This window comes from Poecilia latipinna, unplaced genomic scaffold, assembly GCF_001443285.1.
Source record: "Poecilia latipinna isolate Pla-1442-1.1 unplaced genomic scaffold, P_latipinna-1.0 Scaffold317, whole genome shotgun sequence".
Lineage (NCBI taxonomy): Eukaryota > Metazoa > Chordata > Actinopteri > Cyprinodontiformes > Poeciliidae > Poecilia > Poecilia latipinna.
In genome coordinates this window covers 72,824-89,101 of record NW_015112933.1, presented here as the reverse complement: position 1 = coordinate 89,101, position 16,278 = coordinate 72,824, and the positions used below count along the sequence as shown (strand labels likewise).

At 39.1% G+C, this 16,278-nt stretch overlaps 1 protein-coding gene across 3 annotated transcripts in view; it reads left to right on the top strand.

Annotated features, from left to right (window-relative positions):
* Positions 1-3,923: 3,923 nt before the first annotated feature.
* furina (furin (paired basic amino acid cleaving enzyme) a) overlaps positions 3,924-16,278 on the top strand; it is a 77,995-nt gene continuing 65,640 nt past the window's right edge. The window contains exons 1-2 of one of the 3 annotated variants that reach the window (XM_015034913.1): positions 3,924-4,385; positions 12,797-13,120. In XM_015034913.1, the coding sequence (XP_014890399.1) occupies positions 12,911-13,120 (210 nt within the window). In that variant the 5' untranslated portion in view covers positions 3,924-4,385; positions 12,797-12,910. Of the gene's footprint in view, positions 4,386-4,422; positions 4,959-8,515; positions 8,578-12,796; positions 13,121-16,278 lie in introns of those variants that run through there. The other 2 variants (XM_015034915.1, XM_015034916.1) reach the window with 2 other exon arrangements.

The window sequence follows — 16,278 nt, the reverse complement described above, 5'->3', positions numbered from 1 at the left end:
AGTGATTAATGTTTATTTGACAGAGGAACAGGCTTTCTAACATTTGTACAGCATAACCAGGGAAATAAACCTGAGAGGAGATTTTATTGCATGCAGGGAACCAAACTGGAACAGCGAGAACAGAAAAGGAATCAGCAACCTGTAATAGACCATTAAAATCTCGCACACGTTCAGTAATAACTCTTGTTTGCTCAGGCTCCTGGAGCCCTTCGTGTGTAATGCTACCCCTCGTCCTCTGTGCAAATTCAGCAAATGTAGTGTGTGGATTTATTTGAACTTCGAAATTTGTCCTCTGCAACACTAATTAGGTTTCTGGGTGTGTTTCTCTAACCCAAAAGATGCAACGTTCATACATTTATGTTAGGATAAAAGATTCAATTCTGGGTAAAATAAAGAAAAACAGCATCCAGCTGGAGGCATTAATGAGGTTAGATCTTCTGTGAAGCTTTGTGCTAATTAAACCATTTTACTTAATGTGATTTAGTACATCTAATTGTATGCTATCTAAATTCAGACCTTATTTTTTTACTCATTTAATGTAGTTGCAGCTACATTCAAAAGTCAATTTTCTCAAGTAGCTTATGACTGTTAATAGGTAACTTACCTTTAAGTCACTTCAGTTAACTTTAGTCTGTCACGCCATTCAGTTCCACCTACTGGCAGACCGCTGGAAGTGCAGAAAACCTTATTTAAAACAGCAGCTGGAAAACAGTGAGAAATACCATGCATCTCAAACCTACTGTAAGATCCTAACAGTGCAAAACATATTAGTAACAGCAAATAACAACTGAGGGCTAATAATTCTGAAAAAAATTCAAGTATTGATTTTATGATAGTAGAAATTGCCAATAATCTCCTAAATTGGAATCATGCGTCAGTGGCTGTTTAACATTAATGTGACACTATAATTTACTAAAAACCTCCTAAAACAATTTTAAGTATTGATATTATAAGCCAATGCAACTTAGATTAGTTGCATAGTTAGTATCTTTTCATTTTATGTAGCTTAAGCACAGCACAGCGACACCTCCAGGGCAGGTAGAAATGAAATTTAGACGATGCTCGGGCCATGCTGAAGCTCTTAACTCAAATAGTAGCAGGCTACTGCAGAATCGGTAAACAGCTTTGGAAATAAGTCAAATATTTCACACAGATCAGTTGGAGCAGGGATACATGCAGGACCTCTTTAAGACGCTGTGGTTGTTAAAGTGAGGACGATGATGTAGCTAAAGGTGGTGAAGATGCTGCTGTAACCGAATTTGCTGGCAGAGCTCCAGGAAAATATCCGATAGCTGGAGGCTCAAGAGCAACCTGTTCTAGTGTGTGAGTCTGTTTTTGGTGATCTTCTAATGACAAATTGTTCTAATTAGGTACCTAATTATGTGTGTATATATATATATATATATATATATATATATATATATATATATATGTATATATTATATATACACTTCTCCAAAAAATAAAGGGAACACTCAAATAACACATCCTAGATCTGAATGAATGAAATATTCTCATTGAATACTTTGTTCTGTACAAAGTTGAATGTGCTGACAACAAAATCACACAAAAATCATCAATGGAAATCAAATTTATTAACCAATGGAGGCCTGGACTTGGAGCCACACCCAAAATTAAAGTGAAATGTTCCCTTTATTTTTTTGAGCAGTATATGTAGCGCCAGAGGCTATATATATATGTAACATATTTTTATATCATAAAATTAAAGAGTGGGGAAGTAAGGAGGGCTGCAAAATGGACAGACTGAGGAGTTTGGAATGCAGCTCATTGAACTGAACAAAATTTGTCCTCAAAACACAATTTGAGGACATTTTATGTGTTTTTAACATAATATACACTTATCAAACACATATTACGAAGTCTAAGCATGCGGTCCACCTTAGTGAACATGGGAAAAACTCACTGAAGAAAAAGGTTAACTTTGTTGTCATTCTAAAGACCATTGAAATACTCCCCTTCTTGTGCAAGGACTCAATTCACGACTACAGGTGGTTGGTCGTAGAATAAAGGAGAGGTAAAGAAGATGAATTACCATTTAAAATATGTTTAAGCTAGTTTGGCACAGATCATCAAGTATAAGGCCAAAATTTTAATTTAGGAATAGGAGATTAAATTCCTTCACTCAAAATCCGACAGCGAGACTTTTATTTAGCTTGAGCCGAAATAAATCCATTTATGATGTTAATAACCTTCAATCACCCCCTTTCACTTCTTGGCATTGTGTGTTTTATTTAATCGATCCGTCAGAGACAAGCGGAGCCATGGTGGCGAATGAAATGAATTAAAAAGATGCAACACAGGTGGCCTCATGGATGGGAACCAGTTCAGAGTTGGCTGCAGGAACGACCCAGATGGTGCATATTTCAAATTAAAGTCAAGTTTAATCGTACTATCAAAACCTGTGTGACATAGAAAATATGTCTTTGTTTATCAATTTTAGAACAGGCAGCTAGCTGTGTGAAGAAAAATTAACTCCGGGTTAAGGTTTGATTGATGTACTTTATGTTGAACTTTTTAAAGTTTTGATGCACTTTTATTATTTTTTTTTTATTTGTTTAATTTATTTGCAGCCTAAAATAAACATGTCATAAATTAGTGCTTGTTTGCAGGGGTTTGATTGATTTATTAAGCAAGAATTGTTAATCACTTCAAAGAGAGGCTGCGAGCTGCAGGGGTCTCCTGACCTTGGGGATGAGCCCGGTGAGCCGATTCATAATCCTTTCATGCTGGCAACAGTTTCCACAGTCAGGATGATGCTTGTTGGCATACAGTCTGCTTGCTGGTTCTTTAGTGCATGTTTTTTCCCCACGATAAATTGACCGTCTGGCCGGCTGGCATCAGCCTGACTCACACAGCCTGCATGTCAGATGAGGCCTCTCATGTAGAATTTCAGCTCTTCTCCTGGAACCGGATCGTTTGATTCAATTCACTAACTAAGCCTGCAAATGGCTCCACACTTGCACTGCATTCCATTCGTACCATTAAGTGGGAATTTCCAAGTGCCAACCGATGGTGGCTTTGAACATGAGTGATATGGCACACTGACCAGGGCACCACTCCAATTGGGGGCGGCACACGTGAGGGCTGTTAGTTGTTGTTCGAATAGAAGATTAGTTTTTTTTGTGCCTTATTTACATACAAAGCCAATCTGGAAAGAGCTATTTCAGTGTTTTGGAAGACATCTGAATTAATTTGCTAATTTCAGATCAAACTGTAAAACACATGGACTGGTCAAACTTTCACTGGGTTTGTTCTACGTTTTAGCTTAGGTGAAGTAAACATAGATATAAAACAAAGTTTTCACTTGAGGATGGTACATTGCAGTTCTACGCTCTTTCTAATAATCAAAAGTTGCTGGATTTGTATTTTTTCCAAAGCCACAACAAATGGCAAGTCCCATTCTTTATTTAAACTGCTACTAGACTAACTCGGGTGTGACGGTGTTCCTAGATTTGAGCTCCAGCTTCTGAGATTAATCAAACAGCAAAAAATACTAAAACTCTAAGAGCATAACAAGTCAAATGAGCAAAATACCAACACTTATTTACAAAATGAGGATGCAAAGTGGTAAAAGGGGAGGATTGATTAAATTGGGTGGCCACTGTAATCTATTTATTGTTGACTGAAACACATAATATGCAAATATATGCAACTTGACTCAAATTCTGTCGTATTTCTTTGGAAAAAAACTGAAACAAAATGCATGTAAATGGAGTGAAATACAAAGTTTACATGGAATAACATTATTACATGGAATAGTAACATTTTATTGTTTTATGATCATTAAAATTTAGGGGGAAAACTGAATTATTAAAAAAAAGAATATGCGCTAGCAATGCAAATTATTGGCAAAAGGGAGACTGATTTATGTCTGCTCCCTAGTAAACTCTAAAATACATTTTACATGTAGTGACGCAATGGTGGCTATCTTGTTTACAAGTAGGCCATCAAATCAAAATTTTTTTTAGGATTTCGTTCAACCTTGGGCAAGTCTTGAAATAATAAATAACGCGGACGAAATGGGAGCCGGTTCCCATCTTTTCGGAACCGGCAACGAGAGTCTGCTCCGTTTCGAGCGTCACATCCATGGTGCAGTTCCCCCTATGACCAGCAGGTGGAGCTGCAGCAGCGCTGCTGTCCATGAGGAGGTGTTGCTCAAACGTCTCCACTTTGTCCATGATCCTGACGTATTTCCTGGGGCTTGTGCCGACCACTCAGCGGTACACCGGAGGGGTATCATGACTGTTTATCATCAGCAGTTGTCTTTTACGCCTTCTTCAGTCGTTTCGCCGTGTCGTCGTCGGATTTAACACCGCAGTGTGAGACAATAAGCCGCAGGATCGAGCAGGATGTAAAGGAAGCTGGTAAGTTGAGCCGTTGGTAAGTTTACCGTTTGCTTTAGCTTGTTGTGTTTGACTTGTTCTGGTCGGGCTGCCGACTTTCACCGAGCCAGCTGCCCCCAGTTACGCCGAATCCCTGACACTTAGGTCCAGGCAATGGCTTATTGACTACGCTGTTGTCAGTTTGTGGTGTTCTCCCAAAAGGAGGGGGGGGGGGGGGACCCCAAAAAAAAAGGGGGGCAACGTCGACTACGCCGCGTCCGGTTTCTGTGGTTGTTCTTGCGGACGGTAGGAAAACTGCTGCTTCCGATCCGCGCTGCTAAATCGGTTTGTGTCCCTAAAAAAAAAAAAAAATTGCGAAACGATCGTCAGAAGTAGATAAGAGGAAGGAGGAAGGAGGAAAAAAAAAGGGGAGGCACCTGTGAGAAGGAGCAGCGTGGCGTCAAGTTTGCGTTGATCACTGAGCGCTACAGTTTCAGACATATTTGTCAAGCGGAGGAGTCATCATCACCATCCTCATCATCATCGGATCAGCTCCAGCCGCAGCTCCGAGCCAAACTGTGACTCCGTGTTGTTGTGGCGAACTGGAGGACTGAGGTGAGTCAACCCCACGGAGAACTCACAACAGGGGGCGAGGAATCAAAACCCTGTAACTTAATCTGGTAAATATTGATATTTTGAGCGTTTCGGGGGCCAGATCGAGGGAGAGAAGTTTGGCTCTTCCTCTTCTGTGCTGCTGTTTAGCTCGGCTCTCAGCAGACTTTTGTTGGTTCTCCGTGTGTTTTTCGGGGACAGCGTGATTCATCTTTCAGGGAACTTTATGAAGTAACGAAGATAAATCTGGTTGTTTCAAATCGATAGGGGAGGAGGTTAAGGCATTAGTTTCTGGTGATGTATTTCTCTTGATTATCAAGTGTCAGAGTTGTTGCTGCATTGGTATGAGAAGTGACCTCCTCCTGTTGTGTTTATGTCTTGCACTGTAATTTCGAAATTTTCAGCTGGTGATCATTATGGATAATCACAGAAAACTGTTTTTTTTTTTTTTACCTACAGAAAACTGTGAAACCCACAGTTTTCTGTAGGTAAAAAAAAAAAACAAGACCAAACAAATACAAAAATTCACATAATGAAGTATTTATCCCAGAAAACATGAAGCCTCTCAGTTCAAGACAAAAACACGTCGCAGTATTTACATATAAATATGAATGAGGGCTTGTTTCTGCTAAGAGCTGAACCCTGTGTCTTTGAGAGTTTCATTAACTCTTGTTATAACAAGGAGAGCGATGTGACATGAGCAGCGTTCCCCCCCCCCCAGAGCTCTGGCTGTTCGCAGGCAGCCACAGAACATATAACTCTGCATCAGAGCCACACGTCCTCCTCCCATTTTCTCAAGATGACCTTCACGTTCCAGCAGCCGAAGTGAGACTCAGAGTTGCAGCAATTTGTTGACGTCCGTCAGACACGTTGCTCTATTTCACCTGGTGATCAACTGTTGCGTATTGAGAATACTGACAAGTAAAATTTTTCCTACCAGTAAAAATGAGCAATTTGATTTTGATTTACTGAGTTCTTCTTATGCTATTACAATATTTAAGTTATAATGGAGTTATCTCTCTATTTTTTTATTTTTATTTTAATGCATTGATTTAAGCTAAATAAATGTAGGATAGCTTTTTTTTTAAAGTGTGTATTGCTCAGTTTTAGTTTTTTCTGTTTTCCTCTTTATATGTTTTAAAAAGCTCGCTAAGTAGCTGGGCTATCTGCTCCGGTAGTCAGCCTGCAGTCAGCTGCTCACATAGCTCAACTACTGTGGTTTTAAAACTGCGTGACTATTATTCTTTTGTTTAAACTGTTGTTGTGCTTCCAAACTTGTCCCTTTTGTTATAAGCAAGGAAAACATGTGGGAGACTTGGGTTTTTTGTTTCCAACATTTAAATTAGTTTTTTTTTTGTATATAAAATATATCAGTTTGAAATGAAACAAATATTTAAAACATTTTTTTTTTTTAGACAGCAAGCTGTCTTTATTGGTATCTTCAACAAAGACTGTTGCATTTGTGCCTGCTGATGTATAAAAAATAAAGTTCAGTCTGAAATGTTGGCGCTTTTTTTACCGCCTAGTTCTTCTCCTCATGTCTTCAGGTCTTGTTGCACTCACAGTCAGAATTCCCCAAAGCCCCTGCAGCCTCTCCGTTTAAAAGGAATCCCATCAAAAAGGCGTCTTATCATCGCCTTTAATCAGGCACGTTTGACAAAAAGGAGTAGAGCTGCTGTTACTCTTCTTAGAAATGATGTGACTGTTGCAGATGACGTCTCTGTCCTCCGGGGACTCTCTCCAACAAAGATACAAACAAGCTTCTTCTTCTGGGCTGTGCTCCTGTCACTTCTGATAACGCCTTTCTGGAAGTCATTTGGATCCAGACCTGCTGCCTTCCTTCCAGCGTCTGAAAGCTTTTTATGTCCCATTCCGGCCGAGCGTTTCCGACGCAGGCTGAAAACGATTGCTAAACGACGGCGATCTTCGGTTTCAGAATCAGTTTTATTGTTAGGCAGGTAGTTTATGAAGTTGCACATTAAAGACTCTGAAAGGTCAAAATGATTTTTTTAATTTATTTTTTTTATGAGATGCTGGAGAAAATGTAGTTTTCTTAGCCATGAGGAGCAGACCTGTCCTTTCCTTACCTGCTGCTGTGCACTGCTGGACACTTACACTTTATTCATATAAAATACAAATTTGGTTGTTTAAAATTATTTGAGGTAAAAAAAGAAATAAAATGAAATGGAAATTAAGAATGCCACCCATTCCTTCTTATTTAGGAAACTTTGTTTTAAAAATACATTTACTTTATTCCATATATTTCCCTAAAATTTATGTTATAAGAAAAAATATTATAGCTAGAGCTGTGCCGTATTTGGAAAGCATGCAATTGAGATGCAACTATAAAAACATTGATGTATTGATACGAGTTGGAACCAACCCACCGTTTCTTCACTTGTCATATTCTTTGCCATCATTGCAGAGGAAGAGAAAGGAAAAGCTCAGTCTGCTCCGCCGAAGCGGCAGGAAGTTCCATCTGAATAAACGGATGCATTATTGGCATTTATTGGACTTCAAATCATTAACCTGCTCTTTTTACATTTTCGGTTTTGCACACATTAATTTTGTGCTTATGATAGCTATTCAGTAAACTATGCGGCTTTAATAATGACTAGTATTTTTTTAAGCACAGACTCATTTTAGCAGCAGTAATGTTAGTCGATCCTTTCTGTTTTTAATCAAATCAGTGAGATCATGCTGTGTGTTTTCCTTAAAATGTTTGTGTTCGCTCCATGAAACCAAGACTTTTTTATTTTACTTTAATTGAAACTGGAAGCTGGATTTTTACATTTAATTGGAACTAATTAAGGATTTTTCGGATAATAGGAGCTCCTCTGGTTACGTAACACCTGCAATGCTAATTATAAAGTGACTTGCCGTGAATGAATAAATTGCTCATTTGTATGTTGGTCCAATAAACAAACCACAAATTTTGCATAGGCTAATATGCGCTGTCCTTGTTATATTCATTCATGTATTATATTCATAATTCAGCCCTTGGCTACACTCGCAGCCTATTATCTCCAAAACACTCTGGAGAGTTTTTTTTTGACTGCGGAGAACGTAGTTCATGTGTGTCTCGGTGAGCGGGCCGACAGTAATTGCGGACTTAGAATAACTTGTTAAAGGTCATGTTGACTAAACCCGCTGGAGTTTGTTTCTTCTTCTTCTTCTTCTTCTTTTTTTTTAATCTCATTAGAACATAAACAATAAACCAATGAGGTGTAAAAACTGCTTCCTTACAAAAACTGTCCTGATGAGATCGGTAATGAGGTCACAGTTATCTGTTGGGGTTTAATGATTCTTGGCTAATTATGATACAGTTTCAACGCATTGTCAGGCTCTGACCTGCGCCGTAATTTACTTCAGGGAGCCCGAGGACGCTAAACGTGGCGGATGTTGGCTCCTCTAGCGTCTCTTGCAGGAGTTCGGCGGTCTGTTGGCCGTGGCGTGTGCACTTTTTTAGGCTGACGTTAAGGAAACTGAGTGGTTAGCTGCGCCGATGAGGTCACAGGCTCCTGCAGTTAAATGTCAGCGTGTGTCTGAAAATCAAACAAAAGCCTCGGGAACATTCACACTCTGTTTGCTTGTTGCATCAAAGGACAGAGGACAAAACTGAGTGAGTTATACACGCAGACTTTTTGATGGGTTTCTCTCTTATTGTAGCCTCTTTGGAAGTTGATGTTTTTAAAAGGTTTGTTTTGAAAAAGGGTCAATTTGGTGTTTTTTTTTTTTTTTTTTTTTGTTTCTGTTGGCTCAACATTGACACAGGTAGATTTGTCTCTGTTGGGAAGCTATTTATAGAATAAAATGTAGGCCTTTGTAAAGCCTGACTTGGATTAGCAGCCCGTCTTTCCGGGACAGAAACAGGTTGACCTGTTTGACTGGTATTTGCTGTGGACAGTTGCCTCATAATCTACTGAAGGAAATTTACAGTACAGTTTAAGACACTAACTCTTCACTTTGCTCATGGACATCTCAGGATGTTTTCATCTCTTTATTTTGGTTATAAAAACGGTTTGAAATTTCATTTTAGTGCTTTGAAACCAACCCAAGTTGTCAGGATTTTTCTTGATAGCTACATTGCGCACCAGTACAGACCAACAAAATGACAGTGGATGGGAAGGTCTGCTCTGATCCATGCAAGAGTGAAAAGAGCAGATGTTTCAGTTGATGTGTGTTATCTGATCAGCTGTTTCCACAATGTGCGTTAACACTTGGAAAGGTTTGTTGACCCTGTGTAGCACGAGATAAGCCACATGCTACCGTTAAACCATATTATAAAATTTAATGGTCGTATTAACTTTTTCCCGTCTTTCAACTAGGCAAATGTGTCTTTATGATCCAACCGTCACTGGGTCAGATGTTTTCTGAATAAACAACAGTCAATTATTTGCTTGATGTTAGTGATGCACCGATTAACCAGTCAGAAATCTGAATTCTCAACCGTTAAACACTGACAAATGAGAGGCAAATCAGATACTGAAAAATGTTAATATTCCTGTTTGCTTGAATGCATCAAAACTATGAACTCCCACCATTCGTAACAGAAGCACATTAACTAAATGCGTGTTCTTCAAGACACTTTTATTAAGTTTGATTAAAATAATTTGCCTGTTGGGGATGTGAGCTTCTTGAATAGGGATGATGTTGTAATTCCTATGTATTCCTTAAGGGAGAAAATCAGAATCGGTCAAATCCTCAGTCAGCGAGTCAGACCTTAAAGGAACACAAATAATAAATAAATAAAAAATCCTGCTTCAATCTGCACTTGAAAATGTATTGCTTTTGGTTTTAGAGACGTGATGCGATCACTTTTTATTCTAATTGTCCCTTAATTACCCCATACACTGAGATGCTCCTGTGTTTTTAATTTGAAATAACAGGTTTTTATAAGAGGAGAGAAAAATGAGCCGCCGCTGCCTCTAAACGCATTATTCTTTCATTGCAACATATCATCATGGGAAATCTTCTGGAGCTTGTTTGTCCTTCCCGAGGCTAACACAATGGCTTACATGGGAGAAGTGACTATATTGCTTATAACACCTGAGTAAAAAGAAATAGGTGAGAGCCGCGGCTCCACCATAGACACCACTGGAGATCTCGTATAACTGCACGGAGAGGGAACTGCACAATAGGAGCATTGTGCTCAGAGAGGTCTAGTCCATTCGGTGGCACAGCGGCTAGCATGACGGATAATGGTCTGAACAGACAATAAAGCTGACCCCACAGCATTACTGCAGAAGTGTGTCAGCAAACAATTAAACATCAAGCTAAGATTTGTGTCTGGGTACAAAACCTGGTAGCAGAAACCTAAAATGAGGAATTGGGTTTTCCATCTTTGTTTATAGCGCAAGGCTATCTTGCAGCATGCTACAAGAAAAGAAAAAAAAAATAAATAAATAAAAAGTGGAAGCACTAAAAATTTCTACTTTGTGGAAAAAAAAAATCTCTCCATTGCTTTTTATGTGCTGTCCTTGGCTGCAGCCTTTTCAGTAGCTGCCACCGCTGCCTGAGGCGTTCACCCTCGAGAGGCTACTTCACTTCCTACTGAAACGGACTCTGTTGTTATCCCTCAGCATCCAGGGTGTGGTCCTGCTTTCCAACCACACTCCTCCACCTCTGCTGCCAACTCGGTCTACCTAAGCATTTTTCTTTTGCAACCTTCGTTGACAGTAACGTCCCGTGGGAGTTTGGAGGCCTAAATTTGCTGCCGTGTGCCTGACCACAATATCAGGTCCGCTCCAGACGCCCCGCTCACTGCGTCATGCCGGATTGTTAAATGTCTGTTCTTAGCTGGGCTGCTCAAACCTGCTGTTTTGGAACTTTAGTTGTTGTTTTTTTTTTTTGGTTGATCCAAAAGCAAATAAGTAAATACTGTAAGTTATATGATTCGTTTAAAATCTGGTGTGTCCCAGGTACATTTAAAAAGTTTTTTTTTTTTCTCATATGATCAGACCCAGGCCACTTTGTGATCCTAAATTCTATATTTGTCGAATGTTTTCTAACTGTTTACGTCGCATTTTATTCGACTTTCATACCAATGCATGCGGCACACTCAGGATTTTGGAAAACATGAAAGACTGGGATCAGCAATAGACAAAAGAAGCATGTGACTGCCGCTCTATATTTACAATCGCACGCTTCATCCGTTCTTCAGAGTTTTAGTTTTCAGCTTTATCTCAGCAGAACAGCGCTTCTGCTGAAAAGCTAACTTCCTCAAAATCCTGGTTTCTGTCCTTCAAAACAAAAGGTATCCAACAGCAGTGTTTACTAGCAACATTATAGCAGACAGCCTTGATGGAGGAAGTCCCATTTTGTCTATTCTGATAACACAACTGTCTATCTATGGAGGGCCAAGAGGGAAAAAATAAATACATAAATTCTTCATTAAGTCATATACCATAAAACATATACTTAAGTAGATGTTTATTACATAAATTATCTAGACAACTGATGTATTATCATTAAAATGTAGACATTTAATAGCTGATGCAGATTGTTAATTAAATGTAATGATAATTATTCCTAGTTTCTTGTTCTGCAGTGTCACTGTGACACAATTTTATTTGTCAAGTTTGGGCGGGGCTTACATGGATCTGTTGAACTCCACCAGGGCAGCCTCATTTTTGTGTCGGCCTTTGTAATAAAAGTTTTCCCTTGAGCTCTTTGGAGAGAGTTTACAATTAGCAGACAACTCGGAAGCAGAAGATTATCATCCAGATTATGTGGCTGACAGATCCGTGTAAATGAATGATTTAATGGTAATCAATAAATGTAATGTTTATTAACATTTTTTTAAAGCATTTTATTAAACATTTATTTTATTTAACGTAATATTTAATTAACTCAATGATGCATTTATTTGATTTTGTCCCTTGTGGCCCTCCATACGTAGCATTTGTATTTGTGTACAACTTGCTGCATGCAGCATGCCAAGTGTGTTGCATGCGATGTTGCATCCAACACACACGACAGTGGAGTGACGAGTGCAGTCCAGGTCGCTCCAGGACTGCAGGCTGGTTGCAATGGAGTCTGATGGCAGCTGCATTAAAATGATAATATGAAGAGCACAAAAAAAAAAATGTATCGGCATAAAGACTTGCGATATGAACAGTTGAGACAGTTTGTCTTCTACTTTAATCTAGCTTAATGTTTCCTTTTTGTGCAAAACTAAATGAAATACTATAAGATACAAGGTAGGAAAGCAAGGAGATTTGGTTTGTTTTAAACTTTTAGAAAACTGTGTGTCCCGATTATACCTCATATTATCTCTGCTCAAGAACAAATAAAATGTTCTTGAGCAGAGAACAAGTAGTTGCACATATATTTAAGAAATGTTATACTAACATGCAATTAGAAAAATTAAAGACAGTATACCTTTTAATATATTTTAATACACTTAATCTATAATATTGTAAATCTGTCTTAATGTTTTTTTTTTTTTAAAGAGCCAAAATGTTCAAATGATATTTAAGATGCAGTCTATCTTAAATGCATCTACATACATTTGATACAGTGTGTCTTAAATGGTTCTTTTTTTATATCTAACTTTATATTAGAAACACATTCATGAAATTAGTAGCCGGTTTCTTAAAATCAGCAGCTGTCGTGTTTTCACCCCTTTCTTTAGTTTTCTATATTTAAAACTCAGGGAAGAGATGCGATTTGTATCTTTTTTTCTTGTTTTTTTGTTTTCTTCCTCCTACATTTGGGTTAACACGGGGTGATAAATCTTCTTTGTTCATACTGGACCCAGTCCAGCTTGCTGTTTTGGGACTTGTACATCGGTTCTGACGCTCCGTGGTTTCCCCCCATCTTCTTTTGTTTCTCTCCAGGTGAGCTGCGACTCTCGCTGCCTTCGACTCCCTGTGCACCTGCATGTGCTGTAAGCAGCCCCGGCCCGTTGGAGAGCTGCTTCGCTCCGTGACTGTCCTGCTTTAGGAGAACCCATGGCTTCTGGGCCTCCATCTCCCTCCATAGGCTGCAGGCTCAGGCTGCTGCAGCTGCTAATCGGGGCTGTGTTTGTGCTGCTGGTGTCCGGGTTTGGATCGGCTCTGGGTCACAAGGTCTACACCAACACATGGGCGGTCCACATACCCGGCGGTCTGGAGGAAGCTGACCAAATTGCCAAGAAACATGGCTTCATAAACCATGGACATGTAAGTTGTTTGGGCTGTTTTTAGTGTAGTTCTTTAGCTGCTGCCGGGATATGCGTCACTGGTCGAGGTCGAGGTTACCAAGGCCAGGTTTTGACTATGCAAATAAGAGATACCTGAAACCTGAAGCTGTTGCACACAGTATCCCATTACTTTGTAGCTAATATCCGCCTTTATTTGCTATTAGGGTTCTCCAGAAAACCCTCGAATGCTCTTTTAACCCCTCTTTGAAATATTTATGGATGATTTTTCATTATTTATGTTCATTTTTTTTTTTTTGTGGGAGGACAGCAAAGTAACATTATCCCTTTCTATTTTTGCTCATGTTTCCTTCCACACACACAAACCTTGAAATGTTCAAAGAGTAAAAAATCTCTCCTTTTGTGTTTGCAATGAAACCACCTTGCATTGACGTTTTTGTGCAGGTGCTTCATTGTTGTGCAGACGATATCTTTTACAGGTGTGTCACTGATCTTTCTTTTCTTGACAGGGTTTTTCTTCTAATGCATTCAGTTCACAAGAACAGGTGTGTTCCTGGGTTGTTTCTGTGAAGCTTTAGAGCTTTTGAATGTGAAAAATGCTTCCAGGTGAACAGGTTAGACGACAAGTCCAAGAATACAGTGTATCTACATGGAAATATGAAAGCTGACATGGAAAATGCTTTCAAACTTTGGATAAAAAAAGAAAAATTCACTGTAAATAAAAGGTACATTTCGTCACACATGCATGTTTCAGACCATGGAGCAAATTTTAATCATATGGCTTACAAAAAGTGGCAATGAGTGAATGAATCCCGGTTCGCACTTCTTTGCAGAATTATTGTTTTAAGAAGCGGTACAACACCTCAATCAAATTTAAGTGGAAACTTCTACTAGGCAGCTCTAAAAGCTTAGTTTTTTTTGGAGCCGCTGAAGCTTCTGTATGCATCTTTTTTTTAAACAAATGTGTCTCCTTACATGATTGTTGAAACTGTCCTCATGTTGTAACAGTGTAGCATCAGACAGTCTGTGAAAAAAAAATCAAGCTCCTCTCGTCCTTCGTGTGTTCCTACAGCCATCTGCAGAAATACACCACTCCCGTTTAGAAACAACCAATCAGAGCCAGGGGGAAGGATTTGAGTTTTATTTATTTATTTTTTTTTAAATTGGGGGCATGGTGTGTTGCTTTTTGAGATCATGTGCCCTACACCACAGACAGGCTCTAATTAAATGATATATGATTGTGTTGGTAGTTAAATTGACCTAAATACTTGTGGTACAGTGATTCATCTCAATTGCTTCATAGTTTTACAAAAGAGGCAGTTGCAATTTCTTACACGGCAGGTAAATTCATTTCCCCCATTATTAGTGAATCGTTTGTTGTATTGATTCGTAATATATTTATTTGGTCTTTGAGCTGAAAAATCCAACTGTGATGCAGGAGATTTCTGAATGTGTGCTAAAGAGGTGTAGTTAAATCGATAATTTGCCTTTGTACAAGTCATAAAATAGCTTAATGCCTTTAAGTAAAAAAAATAAGAATTTTTTTGTGTACTTTAGAGAAAGCTCTCAAAGTGACTATGACTAATTTAACCAGCTGAGCCAAGAAAACTGTAATCTTTTCCAATGTGTGTGGGTGACGTTTTCCTTCTTTATGACTTCCTGCTTGGCTCCATTGGAAGCGAATCAGCTGGGTTATCATTTCCCATCATCAGCTTCTCCCATAAAAACAAATACTGACGTAAACTAGTGTAGCCTTTAGGCAGATGTTGCTGGATATGTTTGTTTTTTATTCAAATTTCTTTTTTCTTAAGAACTGCTGAGCATCAAATCCATGAAGGCGCTTAAACATCCTGCAGATATTTTACTTGTAAAAGCAGATGTCATGATTGTTGATGTTGATTCTAGATAAAAGGCTACAATTTAATGACTGGGTCTCTTAAATATTTAAGAATGTATTTGATTTGTGTTCTGCTGTTTGCACGTAGCAGTCTTTATATGTTAGAGCTCAGTCTACCGGTTTGAGCTTTTTGCAATCGAAAACCAGAGAACAAGCAGCTCTTCATCCAGATGTTTAAAGTCCACCATGTCTCTGCTCTAATGGGCACCAGTGTTCTGTACTGCACCATATGGCCCGACTGGTCGCATGGGAAAGATGTTAATTGTGCTCTGTATCATAGCATGAACACTAATGAGCAACCCTACGCACTTAAATCCTTTAAGTATGCATTTGCTGCGGAAAGCGGGGGAAACACAAACAAAGCAACCACACCTGGGTGCTCAGAAAACGGCTCCCTGGAGAAGAGTCCCCGTGTGAGCTTTGGTCGGACTCGGCAGCTTGCTTCAGATAATTTTTGATATTCTGAAAGCTGGGAGTTGGACTTTTATGTCCGAGCTGAGCTGGACTGATAAGCAGCTCTTGACAGAGTGTCTGAGGCCGTTTCTGCTTAATAACGCTGCATTAACGAGGATATCTAGGAGGATGCTGAGTAAAGACTTGAACAGCCACTGAAGTGAAAACAGATGTGATCTCTCCCAGTATTCTTTCTCCATGACTTTGATCTCTTACCTTGCATGCATCTTTTTAAATGTTGGCTAATTAAACCCAGTTAGGACCCATCACACTGTTTAATCAAACAAATAAACAAAAAAATCCCCCAGCCACGTCTTGTTGAATCATTGAAGCCAACTTGTGCTGTTGACGACCTCTATTACTTTTAACCTTATCCACATGTGACTCATTTTTACCTCACGAAAAAAGTAAAGTCAAAATATCAGAGTTGTTCAACAGTGGAACACTTAATCCTTGCCAGAAGAGCTACACGTGAATGGTGTTCCCTGTTTAAAATGAATTGCAGAATGAAAATTTAATGAGCAACAAAGCTGAAATAAAGCATGAGGATGAATCTGGTTCTGCTGATGCCACAAAGTAAAGATGGAGTTTATGTTTGCCGGGATTCAACAGCGGAGCTGCGCGTTAACTGTCAACTGTGCAACAAAGTGCAATTAAAGATGCCACCTTGGGCATTATAAAACTGATGTACATTTCCTCCCTTTATGCTGTATGGGCCAAACAATTATAAGATGATAAATTAATTAATTATGAGGGTGATTGCCAGATGAACACTATTTCAGGAGATTTACCTTTCCAGTTTGGACAGGTACCGTTAGGCCTTGGCCTGG